Source organism: Lates calcarifer, linkage group LG13 (genome assembly GCF_001640805.2).
Source record: "Lates calcarifer isolate ASB-BC8 linkage group LG13, TLL_Latcal_v3, whole genome shotgun sequence".
In the NCBI taxonomy this organism is placed as follows: Eukaryota; Metazoa; Chordata; class Actinopteri; family Centropomidae; genus Lates; species Lates calcarifer.
The window spans coordinates 12,396,955-12,414,120 of NC_066845.1; the positions used below are offsets into that span (position 1 = coordinate 12,396,955).

General features: G+C 43.7%; 1 protein-coding gene across 12 annotated transcripts in view; it reads right to left on the minus strand.

The window, feature by feature from the left end:
* mef2cb (myocyte enhancer factor 2cb) overlaps positions 1–17,166 on the minus strand; it is a 74,579-nt gene that overhangs the window by 34,736 nt on the left and 22,677 nt on the right. For all 12 annotated transcript variants that reach the window (XM_051074943.1, XM_018668815.2, XM_018668816.2 and 9 more), the window contains one exon: positions 6,993–7,221. In XM_051074943.1, coding sequence (XP_050930900.1) covers positions 6,993–7,046 — 54 coding nt within the window. In that variant the 5' untranslated portion in view covers positions 7,047–7,221. The remainder of the gene's footprint in view (positions 1–6,992; positions 7,222–17,166) is intronic.

Genomic DNA, 17,166 nt, shown 5'->3' on the forward strand with positions numbered 1-17,166 from the left:
AATGCTATGCACATACATCGGTAAATACACATATATATGCAGTACATGCTTGCTTGGACAAGTATATACATACACACACACTCGCACAAATTTAAATAAAAGACAGTTGGCTTGCACATAAATGCTACATAGGTGGTAAAACATCATGTGGGATGTGCTAATTTGTACTGTATCTCAGCTATGCAGGTTTTATGTTCAGTATCCAATGTCACTGATCGAGGTGACTCTGCAGTGACTTCATGTGCCTCACATGACACCGTCATGTGGCCCTTTCAGCCCCATCAACATTCGTGGCGGTGATGTCACAGCTGGCCTTTCCCGTGCAAGCTCAAAACAGCTCTCTCGGCCCACACAGAGAGCTGTAAACTAGAGCACTTTCGAGGAGCTGCTGCTCTGCACTCTGAGTGGGTAAAAACAGATGCTGTGAATGGTACATCTGATCTACAAACATTTACAGATATGTGCCAGCGTTGGGCTCTGAATGCTTTTCGCAGCAGAAAAATGCTGATGATCAGGAAACAGAGAAAGTTTTCCATCACTGAAAAGCTTATAGTTCATGTTATGATAGTTAGTTAGTTTTATAAGCAGCACAGTAAATGGAGGAAGATTTCAGGTTTCACTGTGTGTCATTATTTCTATAATTTAACAAGTAAGAGAACTAATAATCACTAGTCTGAAATCAGAGTTGTTTATATATTATTTTTCATTTTAATTTGTTCAATCACCTGTATTCCTGATGCTGATATACAGCCATTGGATTAAACTGAACAATACCAAGTTCTTTCTGTCCTTGTTGTTAAATAAAAAAACACCCTCATGTCAGTGTGGGCGTAATCTTTGTTTCCTTGATCACTGGGTGTTGTTAGACACACCAGAGAGTATGACACATGCACACATACACACACACACAAACACACATACTCAGGGATTTTTTTTGGACCATTTTTAGCAGTCGATGAGATATATACTATGACATCACGGACACTATCATTGTAAGCGTCTAGGACAGTGTATGTACTCTTGCTCTGTATCTACAACAACATCATTAAAATTTTGGCCTGAGTCTCTCATAGTCTCCTTGAATATTTGTCCTTGGAAACGTCCCTACTATTAAAACTGACAAATTTAATAATAACTGCTTAACCCTCTAAGAGATTACTCAATTATGGAAAAGCTCATTGCAACAAGAGACCAAAATACCCTTTCATAACCCTGTATCTACTTTACCAGTTTATAGAGGCAGCTATCTAGTACAACTCTCAATTACTTTGGCACATAATGAGCACTAACTCATAGCGAACATACTGTATGTATACTGTAGAGTCATAATGGCACACAAGCCTTATTCGTTCACCCCTATCCTCCTCCACAACCCCATCCCAAGAGAGATTCAGATACATGCACAGACAGATGCATTCAGACACACACCCCTGTAAACTCCTTTAACGTATCACCATCACATCCCCTTTCAGAGGCCGTCCCTCTCTTTCATTCAACTCATTTTAATTCCCTTTTACTTTTCTTTCGTCTTCCTTTCTCTCTTTTTCTCATTTCACATATGTATGCTTATGTAAAAATGTATGCTACCAGTGGAAAATGACCAATAAAAATATTAATCATTTCTAAAAATGAAAAAATCAGTTCTGCTCTACACAATTGACCTGTCACATTTTCCTCCAGCAGAAAAAAAAGAGAAAAACACCCAGGATAAACAGAGGGACGAGAAGAAAGGAGGGATAGTGGCTGATTTTCTGCCACATGGGTGAGAGGGGAGAGAGAAAGAGGGGAGGGAGGGAGGAGGAGGGAGAAGAGAGGGGGCGGACGCACAGGAAGCACATTTGTATGCATTTCCTCTCATAACAGGAAGAGGCCAGTGGCTTCCCCTTCACAATGGCTTCGCTTCTGCTTCCCACCTCCTGCCTGCTTCCCTGGGGGAGGAGGAGGTGGAGGAAGAGGAGGAGTGGAGAGACAGGCACCAAAAAACTGCTGGTTAGCAAACCAAACATGGCCGTGCAAGGACACACACACACACACATGCAAGCGTGCACTCATACACACACACACGCACACACACACAAACGCGCACTCATAGATGTAAGTCAGCTATGGAGCAGCGTGATTTGTCTTGAGACAAACACTTATCCCATTGTCAGGGGCCAAGCAGGAAGACACAGGCTTACGCAAAAGGAATAAGAGGAGCCCAAGACCTGGGCCTGAACTCTGCCTCACAGCCAAAGAAGCTGTTAAGAGGGGTATTACGACAAAAGAGGCTTTGTCCTACCTCTAATATATGCTATTCTCTTCTCTCGCCTCAAAACCCCACTTATCATCCTTTTTCAGCGCGCCTTCATTATACAGTAGGAAAAGGAGGCAGCAGACTCCAAACATTTCTTCATTTGTTTTAAATCAAAACTCTCCACTTTGAGTCGTTAAAACCTAACCTGTGAAACTGATGGAGTATCTTAATTATGTAAATTTTTGTTATAGATGCATGTCTTAAAATACATGCTAGTTTAGACTGTTCCTCTTACCAGAGCCAGTAATTACATTTCAATACAGAGCTGAAATGGCTGGCTATGCTCCTTCTCTGTATGTTCCTGTTTATGCTGAAAAACCGCAACTGGAAAAGGATATGCCCACTGACAAAAGAAAGTGGATGTTACATAGCAAGGCCCAAGTTAGTGGCCGGAATGACAAAAATAACTTTGTTGTCATTCATTTTGAGGTGGATAAACTTTTGTCGTGGCACTACGGCAAATTTTCACTTAAAAGAAAAAAAAATGAAAAAAATGAAAAGAGCTGATTGGTTTAAATTGATTTTCACATAGACTGTATGTCCCCTCATGTCTAATTGTTTTAGTGATATCTGCTGCGAGAAGACCCTATTAACCCCAGTTCTCGCTAAATGAAGTCTTCTTATGACAAGCACAGCTCAGAATTGCTTCTAGCAGTAAAAAACAGAAGAGAAAAATGGAGAGAAGATATAAGTGACCCACAGATTATGACCCAGTCCTTCAAAGTAAAAAGCTCTTATAAACTCTTTATAAACTGTATCTGTAACAAACATATGGGTATGATCAGATTTTTACTCATACTTTTGTATTAGAATTTTTTATAAAATGTTACATTGTAAAAATATTTTATATGAGCCCTAACAAATAAACACACATTTATTTTGAAAATTAATAGCCCAACATAATGAGCCCTATAGTGGACAAAGAAAGAAAAGAGAGGAGGCTAGGAAAATCATTAAGACTTTCTAGTGAGGGGGGAAAAAAATAGAGAGTGAGATGAGAGAGCAAAATGATCCATGTGAAGAACGTGAATGAGAAACGAAACAAGGAATGAGTTGAGAGAATAAAAATACGGCGGGAAGGTGAGAGCTTAGTGAGCCCTTTTCAGGTGAGGTCTCGCAGCACTGAACATATGACAGAGAGGAATGCCACTCGCTGTGGTAAAAGAAGGAGATGGTAGAAGGTGGGAAACAGGGAATTAGAGGAGGGGAGCAGGGGTGAGGAGCTACCCTGTGGGCCTCATTATTTTCCTGCTGTTAATTTCACTCGCACATTTTCTCACCCCAGTGCTGTTGATTGGAGACAAGAATGCTTTGTCGTAGAAACAAAAAGACCCCTTTTTTTCAGCTGTAGCGCTACACTTAACATGGTGAAGGGAAGAGCGGAGACATATGCAGGAAGACATAAAAACATGTTTTTTTTTTCATCTTCTTCCAGCCAAGTATGTGTTAGAGTGAGTGTTGTTTGTGGGAGTTGGGAAATCCTGTTGTTTTACTTCCTGTCACTGATGACCTAATCCATGTTTAACCTTTGGCCCTGGGTCCCCTCCCCCTTGGAATCCACATGTCCCACACATACACACAGATTTGCACAAACAAGTCATCCTAAATTAAGCCCACTGAGTGCACTGGCTGGAGAGGTAACACTAATTAGAGCCAATTGCAGTAAATTAGTCGATCCCCAGGACCGACTCCAGAGAGATAGATGTGTTTTAGATGTGCTTACAAGCATGCATTTGTCTATGCTGCATAAACAAGACACTTAATACACCAAGTAAGTATTTGTCTGAGAGTATAATCTGTTATGTCTCAAATCTGCAAGTATGAGTATGGAGACACACCTGCGCATGCATCTTGTAACGTACTGTAGGTGTGTGTGTGTGTGTGTGTGTGTGAGCTGGGGCAAGAGAGTCTGTTCTCTGTGTGCAGCCCATGAGTTTATGGCACAGGAGGCTCTTTCATGTGCCCGAGGCTGGGAGAGGGTCTGAGTGGTCGGGGGGCTTGGAGCCAGGGCTCACACACTGCTGCCCACTGTCCAGAGCTCCGGGCAGCCAGTCAACGCCAGGGAGGCCTGGCCTTTCTGCCCCTGCTCTGGGGAAGTGTTTCGGGGCCTGGGGGTGGCAGCCCAAAGTGGCCGCCCAGAGAGAGCCAGGCCCTGTGCCCACTATGATGCTGCTGCTGCAGGGAGGGCAGGGGTGGTTAGGCACTGCAGCCCTGTAGGTGGCAAGGTAGCGTTGACAGCCACACAGAGTGGTGCCACTCCAAAGAAGGCTGCAGTATGAAGTGTGTGTGTAGACTCAGGGGAAATGTTACAATAGGTTTATATCATTATTTTCATATGAAACAAGTATGATACAGTGTCCTGCTTAATATAACTTTATAAGCTGGTATTATATAGCTATATAGATACTTATATCATGTTAATAACATGTAACTATCACTATTTATTATATATGTTGTACCAATCATGACAACAGTATCAATCTGTTAAACACAGAGGACTACAGAGGAGCTTTAAGAAGCTAGCAAAACTTTTTAGACATAAAACAGTAAAAGTATGTAAAGAATTTGAGGTTGAAAGAAACACTATACAAACTCCTCTGGTGTTTATTTGGCTTGGGCTCTGGGACATTTCCTCCATAAGGAAGTGAAAATATGCAAAGCCAAAGCTTCCGTTTTTTTTTTTTTTCTTTTAAGAAGAAAATTTAAGTTTGCTGTGTCTGTCTGTGTCTTGTGATGTCCGCCTCTACAAAATGCGGTGATGTCATGTATTTAGGCCGTAGGTTGAATGACAGAGGATATGGTGCTTTCCACATGACTTGATGACATCATATCAAAAGGAATAGGTAATAGATTAGAAAAACACAACTAAATAAGTGATCTATCGTTTAAGAGATCAAAACAACAAAATCCAGTGATATATTGATTTTCTTTTCCCTGAACCCTCTCTCTCTTTCCTCCTCCCTCTCTCCTCCTCTCCCCTCCTCCTCTCCCTGTAAGTAAAGCCCGGATATCTCAGGCATCGATTCCCCTCAGGTGTCCTTCCTGTCTCCCTCTTTCTCTCCTCCTTATCCTCAGGAGCCGGAGTGCTCGGTGCAACTGGCGGGCCCAGTCTACGGTGGGATGAGGGAGAGGGGCTGAGATAACAGTGAGGAGGAAGTGTGGGTGCTGCTGCAACACGATAGCTTTAGTCCTCATCTAAAACTCTGTGACCTCCTCCTTGCTCTTGCTCCGTCTCCCTGCCTGTCCGCCTGTTTCACTCTCAATAACAAATACATGATTTAGAGCATGAGCACATAGGCACATACTGTCTCACACACACTCTCCCTACTTCTTTTGTGTATCTCTTTTTATATATCCATTATGCTCTCCTGTCTGTGTCGACATGAGCGCACCATGTATCAGTAAAATCATGTAAATCACCACTAGCTTGCTTCTTTACCTCAGGTACACTCACTTTCTCTCTCCCTTCTCCATATTCTCTTGTTACTTGCAATCACATTCATTGAGATCTGTCATGACAGTGGTCAAAATCTGCTTCAATTACTCCTCCACTACAGCCCAATCGATTCCTTGAGCCCCTTTATGTCACTTTACTCTGGCCACAAATGACTTGTGTTTGATAAAAGTGCACTGTGATAAATTGTTGAGGGAGCGTTACTGTGGACATCAGACTAGTAAAGACGAGGCAAGAAGCAATGAAGCGGGCCTGTGTTTCAGACAAGGTGTGTGCGCGTGTGCGTGTGTGTGTGTGCACGTGTGTGTTTGACCTGTGATCCAGGGGCCATGTTAGCAGCGTATGGATCCAATTGGGCTGCCAGGAAGCTGACAAAGTGTCAGCGGTCAGTCGTGCCACAGGAAGTGATCGATTGTGGGCCTCGGGGGCAGTGAGAGAAGCTCTGTCTCTATCTATTTCCTGCCACAGACGGTAGTGTCTCCTCGAATCACGCTGTCCACAATTTATTATGTCTCTCTCAAGTAATGCCAGCTGTTGTAAAAGTGTCTTGCAGTTACATTATTCTTTGGTACTTGTTTGACCTCAGATTTTTCCTTCAAATGACTATATGCAACTCTTGTGCTGCGCAGAGGAAAGGTACTGATATAGCTCAGGAAAAATACTGTTTCAGTGTTTGTTTCCCAGGCCGCCCTTCATCTCCACCCTGTTGGCCCAGTCCGGTGTGTCACTTTTGACCATCCCATCTCTGTTTGGCTGTTTGTTTATATTTTCTCCCACCCTGGTTCTCCAGTGCTACCACCCTCTTCCTGGTAATATTCCACTGCACAGTGAGCTAAACTGGGTGGCATGGTGTGAGAGGTTGGATGTGTGAAGGGTGCTTCAGCTGTGTGTAGGCCACAGCCCCTTTGGAGTGGGCACTGATATGCAGAATGGGTTTTGCAGATTTGCAAATGTTCCTATGTAAATCCCTGTTTTTCTGGTGTCCTAACGCTGGTTTGTTGAGACCGAGGAGAAACAAACCTGCCATTATAAGCCAATGGAGCTCCTCCACCCAAAGCAATAACTGTGCTATCCCCGCACACATTCCTCTGCCCCCCCAGTTCACATATTGCCCAGACTCCCAGAAGACCTTCATTGTTGAGGGCTATGTGGGGTGTAGGGTGTTTCTCCTTCCTCCCTTCTCCACCCCTCCTCTCCCCCACCCTCATACTCATCCATCCTCCCCATCCCCCAGGGACTTACCTGTCTGTTGCGTTCATCCATAATCCGCGTGATCTGAATCTTTTTCCTCCCCATCGTCCCCGTCTCTTTCTTTCTCTCCTCTTTTCAAAGAACTTTATGCTTTCTTCTCTCTCCTCTTTCGTCTTCTTTCTCTTCTTCTTTCTCTTCACTCTTCTGCTCTTCCTTTATCTGTCTCTTTTTTTCTGCTTTCTATTTGTTCCAATCAACTCAAAGATTCCAGCATCCGTACCTGCAAGAAAGAAAGAAAAAAGTGGGTGGGGGAGGAGAGGATGAGCATTAAATGAAATGAAATATGGCAAAATACTGAGAGAAAAAATAATAAAAGTGGCATCATGGCAGCCACAAGGGAGGGTGAAGAAAGACAAAGAATCTGTCAACAATGTTGTGAGAACCGCTGTGTTTTTCACTGTCGATATCATGCAAATCAGTTTTTGCATTTTTTTCCCAGGCACCGACTATGAGAGGAGACAGCGCTGTCAGGATCTCGCCTCGTTCACAGAGAGTTTGACAGTGTTTTGGAAGTGCCGCTAACTTAAACGCTCTAATCACCAACACTGTAACATTACCTCCAGACTGAGAAATACATTTTGTTTCTTCCCACGAAACTGCACTGTATTGACAGTGGAACTGCCAGACACAGCTTTTTCTACTCTATCTGCAGCTCATCTCCAAAATGGCAGGCATGAGTCGCAGGATAGAATACAGATGTAAGACTGAGCTCAGTCTTACCACGTTCTGGCAAAACAAAGCCAAAATAAAAAAGAGGAAGAAAAGGAAAAAAAGTGCCAAGAGTGATCTTTTGAAACATAGTAAAAGGACGTTTCTTAGAGACAGAAATCAAACAAAATTCCAGCATGAACTTAATCCAGCTGGAGATACTGCATGTCACTGAGTGCATCTGAGGAGCATCTGAACAAATGCACTTGTGTGTGCACAGTTTAGAGTGTGTGTGTGTGTGTGTGTGTGTGTGCGCGCGCGTATGTGTGTGTACCTGTGTTCCATGAGTGGAGGCCAGCAGCTGATGAGCTGGACTGCATGTGCGAAGAAGAAAGCTGCGCTCCAAAAAGTTTGCGTGAGTGAGTGACTGTGTGTCCATGTGTGTGTGTGCACATATGTGTATGTGTGTGTGCCAGTGTGTGTTCTTGTGTGAGCTTGGCTAAGCCAGAGCTCCAGTGCATCTCTCCAGAGTGCTAAAGTAGGCCAACCCAATCTATCTCAGGGAGGAGCAGAAGAACTGTTGTTGTGTTTTCTTTTGACAGTAGAGGTGATAACGTCCCTCGTTATGCAAATGAGCATCCCATTATTTAAGCTCAGTGCAATGCAGGGGAGCTGTCAGCGCCGTCACATAAAAAAAATCTTCCATCTACCCTGCCTTTTTTTTCTCTACTTTCCCCTTCTTCTCTCTTCTCTCCTTTCTGAACCAGATTTCCGGCACCTGGCAGCACAAGCATCAGACATTGATGTGGAAGACGACACCGCTTCACCAAAAGACATGTCAGTCTCAGTCTCTCTCTCTATCACTCTCTCTCTTCTCTCATACACCCTTGCTCTCTTCCTCACTCTCTCATATTCTCTCCTTTGCAGGCTCCCACACACATACATGCACATTGTAATGCACTTCCTCTCCTTCTTTCCTTTTTTTTTATTTTTCCCCTAACCTGAATCCATGTATTTATTGAGTAACATGCATGAGAAAGCACAAGAAAGCTCTAAGCCCCTGAGGTGAGTGCAGCACATTGCTATGCACTTGACCTCTTTGTGCTAGAGAGTAGGACGTTGATAATGAAAGCACGTAATAGGAACATCCAAGCATACTAGCAATAGTGACAGACCAAGGCCTGTAGCAGTTGTACATAACTGTATATCTTCTTGAGTGTAACAGAAAACATGTTTTGAGTACTATCTGGTCAGAAGCTAAAAAGCTAAAAAGCTAAAACTGCAATGATAATGTGGGCCCTCAGAGTCCATACACAAATCACATGTCTTGTAAATATATTTAATTTTCATTATGTATAAGATTCACTGCCAAAACCCTCCATCACATGAAAATGTAAAACAAAGTGAGACAATACAATTTGAACAATGATGAAATGCACGACAAAAAACTTCCTGAGTTGATGGTTTGGAATACGCCCACTTATGGAAGAAATGAGATACAATCATAAATGCATCATTTGGCAGTTAGGACAACAGCCGGACTGCACCATCATAATAACAACAAGATCTAAAATAACTCTGCGGCAGCTCTGAAGAGGCTATCCAAAACATTTTAGCATTGCTCTGCACAAACACACCCATCCATAGACAGAAAAACAAAGAGCTGCCCTCTGGAAGAAAACAAAGAAGGATGTTGTCAGACAAACTAGGATTACAAGCCAACACTAAGGCGCTTGGCACAAGACAGCCAGACAAGGATATCAATCAAGTCGGCGTACCTCAATCACAGCCTGACAGCATCATCCCCTCCCAGTCTTTGTGCTCAACACTACCCAGCCCGGGCATCGCTCCAAACAAGGAGGCGTTACCTCAGTGATCCCTGCCTCCTGGCCTCCACCTCCTCCTCATTCCTCCCACAGCTCACTGAGCAGAACTGAACCTCTCAATGTCAACACCCGCCGGGGCAACACCTTAGGCCTTACGTAACATTAACGCTAAGACTAAGCCCGTGTCCTGAACATTTAATCCCCGCGTTTGGCTCCCAGCGCCAGCCAACGCTCCCTGAGGTGAGGCTCTGCTACCGCTTAGCCCCGTACCTCCCCTCTTCTCACTCTTGCCTCCTCTACCTCCTCCTACACAACGACGCGACGAGTTCCCTTCCCTCCGTCCCCACTTCTCCCCCACCCCCCCAATCTTCCTCACACCCGCCCCCGTCCCATATGAATGCCAGCCAGGCAGCTCCTGGATAAGAACTGAGTGCCCACCTCCTCATCAGGCTCCTTTCCCTCATGGTGAACAGAGCATCAGTTAACAGATTACCACTGAATCACTCAATCCAATTTAGCCTCATGACGCCAAGACAGTGAAATTGGGGGGGGGGGGTGACACACGAGAAACAAGTATCACTTGGTGAACGTGGTCAAGAGGCGGGGGGCAGTAATCCTAGGCAGGAATTTTTCACAGCCGGATGACACCTGACCTTGAGAGGGCAACAGAGGTGGGAAAGTAACAAGGGGAAAAAACTGAAGGCACACAGCGCGAGACAGAAGAAAGAACTAACAAGCTTGTAAACATTAAGCCAATTTACTAATCCCAAAGTAAGGCGTAGGGTAAGAGGGAATGAGCTGTGGAGAATGAAGAATACACAAAAGAGTTTCTTTATCTTCTCTGTGGAGACTGACTAATGGTATGCCTGCGTTCGCACTAGACTGGTAACTGGAAGGAGGCCGGAGCGGGCGACTGCTAAGGTCAGAGAGCACGCTGGCACCAAGCAGGCAGAAGGACAATGGCTGCTCCTCTGCTTGTTTTATATCCTGGGTCCCAACTCTCTGCGCTTTGAGTTGGAGAGGTGACAATGAAAGGAGAAGGAGAACGGGAGGGAGGAAAACAGAGAAATGGAGAGAAAAGAGAGGGAAATGGAGTGAAGCATAAAGAAGAATCTTTTGAACAGGCACCAGGCCTCTCCAGGGGGAGGGGAAGAGCTGTACCCACGACCCTCCCATCTGTTAAGCAGACGGACGGAGAGAGAGAGGGGGAGAGAGGGAGAGGGAGAGGGAGAGAGGGGGATGAAGGTTGGGGGAGGATGGGAGAGATGGAGAGGGAGCAGCGATTCAGCACATAGATCTAATGAGCATTCTCTCTCTCTCTCTCTCTCTCTCTGTGTCTCAGAAGTGGAGCTGAGAGGACGATGAGAACATATACACTCAGTGCACCACAAGGCTTGATTCTAGGTCGCCTCTCTCCCAAGTGTTTAGTCACTAAAAACTAATATACAGCACATGGCGCTTTTTCACATTCTAATAGACGGTCTGTAGGGTGCTTGTTAATGTGGCTTTGTTATTGAGGACAGACAGTGAAGACGACTCCTGTGAATCGGGGGGGGTGGGGTTGACAAAAAAAGAGGAACTTTACCTTGACTCATGCTCAGGACTAATTCGTCACTTTGAAAGACAGCTGCAGACTTTTGCTCTGGAGGCAGGAGAAGGGACGTGACGGCAAACGAGAGGAAATGTGCACGAAATCTCGTTCCAAGAACAAAACTTGCGCCCATTCAGCCCCATTCAGAGAATTGCGAGGGAGAATTTTTTAAAAACGAAAGTGCCACTTTTGTAAATGCAATGTCTGCAGAATTCTGCTGATGTTGATAGTCTCAAATCCTAATTCTACATGTTATAGCAAATTGGGGAAGGTGATTTATCATGACAGGATTGGCGATGTTTTTCCAAGAAACCCCACATCGGCAGCACAGCCTCAGCTCATGGTACATCTGCAACACATTTGGTAATAACATGTGTCCTGAAAAAATATATATATAATGCCAGGATCCCCTATCCTCCTAGGAAATGTGGTTGTGAGGATTTGAAATAACATATTACACTGCAGTAAGTAAACCTTTTAGGAGGTGTATGGTACATTAAATAAACGCTCTCTCTTTTTAAATAAACTCCCATTTCCTTGAAGAGGAGGATGAAAAAAAGCGCATTAATATAGTTTTCCAAATACAATCTGAGTGTCAGTACACACTCACAGTGCTCCATTTTCACTTGAGCATTTCTGTCATGTAGAAGATTTTGTATTTCCTCAAGAACATATTTTTTTTTAGATGTGTAGATTTTTGGAGGTTTCTTCATTGTGTTTTTTTTCTGTAGCTATGTGCACATGTATACATGTGCATGTGTTTGGGAGCGCATTTGTGGGTGTTTGTGCTTTTGATTCAGAAATGGTGGCGCGCAGCTCTTTATCTGCTGCAAGGATGGATGGAGATATACCAGGAGAAATGAGAGGAGGGGAAGGATCAAGCAAAGGAGCGAGTCGATGGCCAGGCAGGATGGGAGCAGAAAAATGTGTATCAGGTCTCATTGTGCCTCTAATGTCATTACAGGCAGTGACTCCTCTATGTGGCACGCCGCACTCCCCATCTGTCAGAGTGAGATAGGCAGGGTGACGAATGGCTATCACTGCTACTTCCCTCAACCCCCACCGCCCCCACCCACACCCCTCCGCCCACCCACTCCTAATGTCTGTATCTTTTTCGAGTGCTGGGGGAGAAGAGTGACCTAAACCTGGGCGGTAGCCCATGCGTAGGTGGGCCTCTATGCCTCTGAATCTCAGCAGATATTAGGGCTAATTTAACATGTTAGCAGCTAAAGAGATTAGCAACATGTACATCTGGGGATTAGACTGATAGTGGTGGATCATCTTATGTGTTCATTCCTTTTTTTTTTTTTCTTTTTTTTTTTTTTTTACCCAGTGAGCATTCTAGCTAAACTTGAATTTGAGACGCTGTGGTGTGTGTGTGTGTGTGCGCTTTTATGTGTGTGATGGAGGATATGTCTTCACCTGTCTCTCTCTATTAGCTCATGGTTTAGTTGGATCATTAGCGAGACAGAGACTGTTTCACATGTATTCTATTTTCAATCTCTATGCGCCTTAGAACTGAGACACCTGTCTATTGATGAGGAGGAAAGTGAGCCAATAGCCTGTGGTTGGCACAAGTTTTATACACTCTGCCAAGCGCTCGCAAGTGTGATTGACATTATGGAACAAAGTATATTGTTATAAGTGGCAGCTCAGGAGCTACAAGATGAGCTCTCAATTTCGCGCCCCAACCCCGGTTCAACCAATTACTCAACTTAAAACTTCATACTTCAACTTTAAACTTAATTGATTTTCAAACTAATGAGACTCTGCCAGGACTGTTTCCCCTCTTATCCTTCAATCCAACAGCTCTGCCCCAGGGTCTTGGAGGACAGAAAGACAGGAAACTTACACACACAGAGACACACACGGCTCAGCGGAAGGATGTGACATCAGCAGGCACAGACAATCAAAGGTGCTAAAGGTGCTTCCTTCACCAAATCACTCACATGTTAACAGGGCATACATTGGGATTCAAAAGTCACTCACCACTCTCCCCTTTCATCTCGAACGGCAAATGATAAGTGCAAATGAACAGAAACAAAACATTTTCCGAATATGAACTACCTTAGGCCTTACTTTGAGTTCCCTAATACATATCTTTTGCTTTATATGATTTATAAGGGAATGCTGAATCTGAAAAAAAAAAAAAAAAAAAAAAAAAAACATTGCAACATTGCTCTTTTTCCATGAAGCAACAGCCATGTTGTGAAAACACTGACACTGAAACTGGTTTGAAATGACTGCTCTGCCTAAATATAACTAACTAAATGTTCTCTATTTTATATATGTATATATTCTGTTATTCTTTTATATATTCTTTGGTAAATACATCCCTGTGAAGGGAATGGCACAATATGAGATCACAATATCTCATATCATACAATATATCGTATATACATAGTCTTTACAATTCGTACAATATCATACTTTTTTTCATACTTTTAAATTCCAAGTCATGCAGCACCTTGGCTGCAAAACATTCCTGTCCCAACAACAATCAAACTGAAACAATTTCTAAACTAAATTATATTACCTCCATTGAAAGAGGAATGGAGGAAATTCACATCTTCAAAATGCCCAAGAATAGAGGCAAATGATGAATCAGCCTTTCATTTAATTACACAAATTCTTCATATACTCTGTGTATATGTATATATTAAGTATATTATGGTTGTGAATTCAAACACTGAAACAGCTTATTCAATTGTTCAGCATCTGGGAATCCACTCATATAAGTGTTATTAAATTTAGATATTTTTGTGTGCATAAAAAAGTTTTGCCTTCAGCGTGTGCTTTCAGGTAATCGAAATGAGCGGACAGAAATGGAGGTAGAGGAGTACGAAGCCCTGCCCTTCGTTTGGGCAGCTGCACGTCTCACTCAGCACCCTCCCGCAAACAGGGGCCTTGGGCTATCAAAGCCGCAGTGGAGATAGGTAGCCATCCGTCAGAGCCAGTATGGAGACAGGTGAGAGCCGTCTTTCCATAGCCCGTTGCGGACTTCCCCAAGGACAAAATGACTTGACACAATGCATCAACCCCCCTCTTTGAAAGGAGGCCAACGGCTGTAAAGCCACAGCTGCTAGGCCAAAAGCAGATGAGCAAGAGGGCACATGTGAAAAGCCAGGCGAAGTCAGACAGACGGGAATAGGGAGGAAGAGTAGCCTTTGTGGTTAAAAAGGCATTCCCTGTTGATTCTCAGCAGCTTTTTGTTGTGTCAATGGCTTATATAGCTATGAGTGATAAACAAATAAACTCAGAGGACCGCAATGACAAACTTGCCACACACATGCCCTTGTGCCAAGCTGGAAAAAAATGGTATTAAAAAAAAAGGAGAAGAAAAGAAAAAAGCAGAAGCAAAGGCGAGCCACAATTTGGAGAGGCCCCGGAAAGGCTGGAATGAATCACCATTTAGTGCATTCAGTCTTTCCATGGCATGAGCATAAGGAGGGGCAATGGATGCATTCAAGGATGAAGCAGAGATAGAAAAGATGATAGAGAAAAAAAGAATCACCTTAATAGAGGTGACAAAGTACAAGGTGGAAACAGAGGGGAGTTTGGCAGAAGGGACAGAAATGAGAGGTGCTGAAATGGTTTTGAATATGGAAGTGGTGCAGATTGCGGTGATACACACATCTGATGTTTAAACATAAATAACTTCACTTAAGTTTCACTTTATCAACACTGTCACATTTTCTTTCACTTCTTCCCCTCTCTCTCTTTCTCTCACCCTCTCAGTCTCTTGCTCTTTCCAGTCATCGTAAAGTCATTTACAAAGCTCTGCCGCGGGTCATGTTTTCCAGTGAGTGTAAACCACTGTCTCAATTCACATGTTGCGACCGTGCGCCACAGGACCCAGGTGTAACCAACTGCTGACACTGAGGGGACGGGAACAGAAAATGAGCATACTGTACATGAATGATCACAGGCTCGCAAGTGTTTGTCAAGGTGCATGCATAAGTCACTCCCTGCTTATCTGTTATGCTCATAAAACAAGCAGCACCGTAATGAACAATGAACCAATGCAGTGGAATTGCAGTATAAACCCTTCAATGAGTACTCCCAGCCCCCACAGGAACAGCCGGGAGTCATGTCACTAAGAACACAAAGCACTGACATATTCACCCAATTATGTTCCCTGCCGAGTATGACAATGTCTCAGGATGTTAGCAATGTTCTCCAGTGGGGGGGAGAAGGGCAGAGAGCATGTGCATGTGTGTGTGTGTGTGTGTTTGTGTCAGAGGTTTGAAAATTGAGGCTAAGGGCTCTTTGCTGCTGCATGGGTCTCGCTTGCTTATGTTGAAGCACAGCAAACTTCCCAGTAGTCGCACTGCCCCGACCCCCCAACCCTACCCCCCAACCCCACACTGTATCAACACCAGACATCATGGTTAAGACGATCCGCTGATAATTTCATCACCCCCCGCATCCCACCCCTTTACTCTTTCTCTTTGCCACAGCATTCTAATCACCCTAATTAAAAGCTTTGTTCATTTAGAAATCTCTGATGACAATTTGTTTCACTCTACCCTACAGCAGTGGTGGCTGTGAAGAGAGGAGAATTAAATTTGATCTTCTGACAGCAATTATTAAATGCTCCCTCCTGGCCTCAATTAAGGCCTGCAGGCTAATGCTAACGTGGCTAGCCCTCATGCAACCACGAGGTGCCGGCGCACTTCCTTTTTCTTCGCCAGCTTCATTTTGTCATCCTCTTCAGCACTTATGTGTGTGTATGTGTGGGTGTATCTGTGCATGTCTGTCAACTTGGCGGGTATAGAAATGTGTGCTTGCTCGTGGGTCGTTATTTGTTTTGCATACTTGCTGATGGGAAGAGGTAAATAAAATGATTTCCCTTTTTTTCGGGTGGGTTTGTTGTAACTATGTCAGCATGATGTGGGGACTACAGGGAAGTTGTGGAATTTACTATATTTCCTTGTCTCGCTTCATCAGCAAGTTTGGATTCCACAGCGATACTATTACGGGGAAGAGATTATTTTTTAAGTGAGGACCATAAACAGAAAATCCTAAAGCTTGTACAGTGGTGACGTCCTTTCTTTTATCTACTTCTCTATTGTTAAGACTTGTGTTTAGTGTGGCAAAGGCCTTAACTTTTAGAGATAAAAACCAATAAAACACGGATAGGTTCACCTTCGGCTGTGGGCACATCTTAAAAAGACTAAATTAACCCTTAAAAAACAAAAACTACCAATTATTAACAGTTAGCACTCTAAACAACACTGCCTCTCACCGCTGTCGTGACACTCTAACAGCATTACATGTCATGGTCACAGCCTTGCTGAGCTGAAGTGAGAGCCACAGCTCTGCTTTGAGTCTATGCACAGCGTGTGGGTAATTTGCAAAGAAGTAGAAGGTTGCACACTTCAACAAGGATGTCCTTCATAGATTCGACCTTCTGTTTTTTTCTTTTCTTTTTTTTCTCTCTCTCTCTCTTCTTCTTCCTCCGGTCCCTGTGCTCTGCTAGGAAACCGAGTAACCTAGATCGTAGAGAGGGGAGAGAGAGAGGGATTGTGACAGAAAGAAGGAGAGACAGAGGTAGAGTGAGAGACTAAGCTAAAGAAGCGATAGGATAGACTGAAGGTAGACAGAGTCAGACTTTGACACCCCACCACTTTTAGGAAAAAAAAACACTCTACTAGAATGATGTCATGTTCACTCCTTTTTTTCTGGATACCACAAGCTGATTGTGCTGATTATTGGTGAGCATTGTTTCCCTGTTGACGCTGCGCATCATTAAACAGAGATTGTTCCACTGTTAGTGTTTGTTTAAGCAAGGGCAGTATAATGTTTCCAGGCACTGTCTCTTCACCACAGACACACACACACATACTCACCCCACACACACACACACACACACACACACACACACACACAATGTAAACTTGAGACCCAAGTTGTGTGCCCTGCATCTATAATTAATGTTACTTCTGCGCTTTGTTTCAAGTCAGATTGTTTCAGATTTAGGTGCCTTCAAACATAACGAAAGCAAAGTAAAATCAAAAACCGATGCATATCGAAAACCTTCTCAGACTCTGTTATGAAAATTTTTTAACAAAGTCGGTAAAAATATGAATCTTTTTCA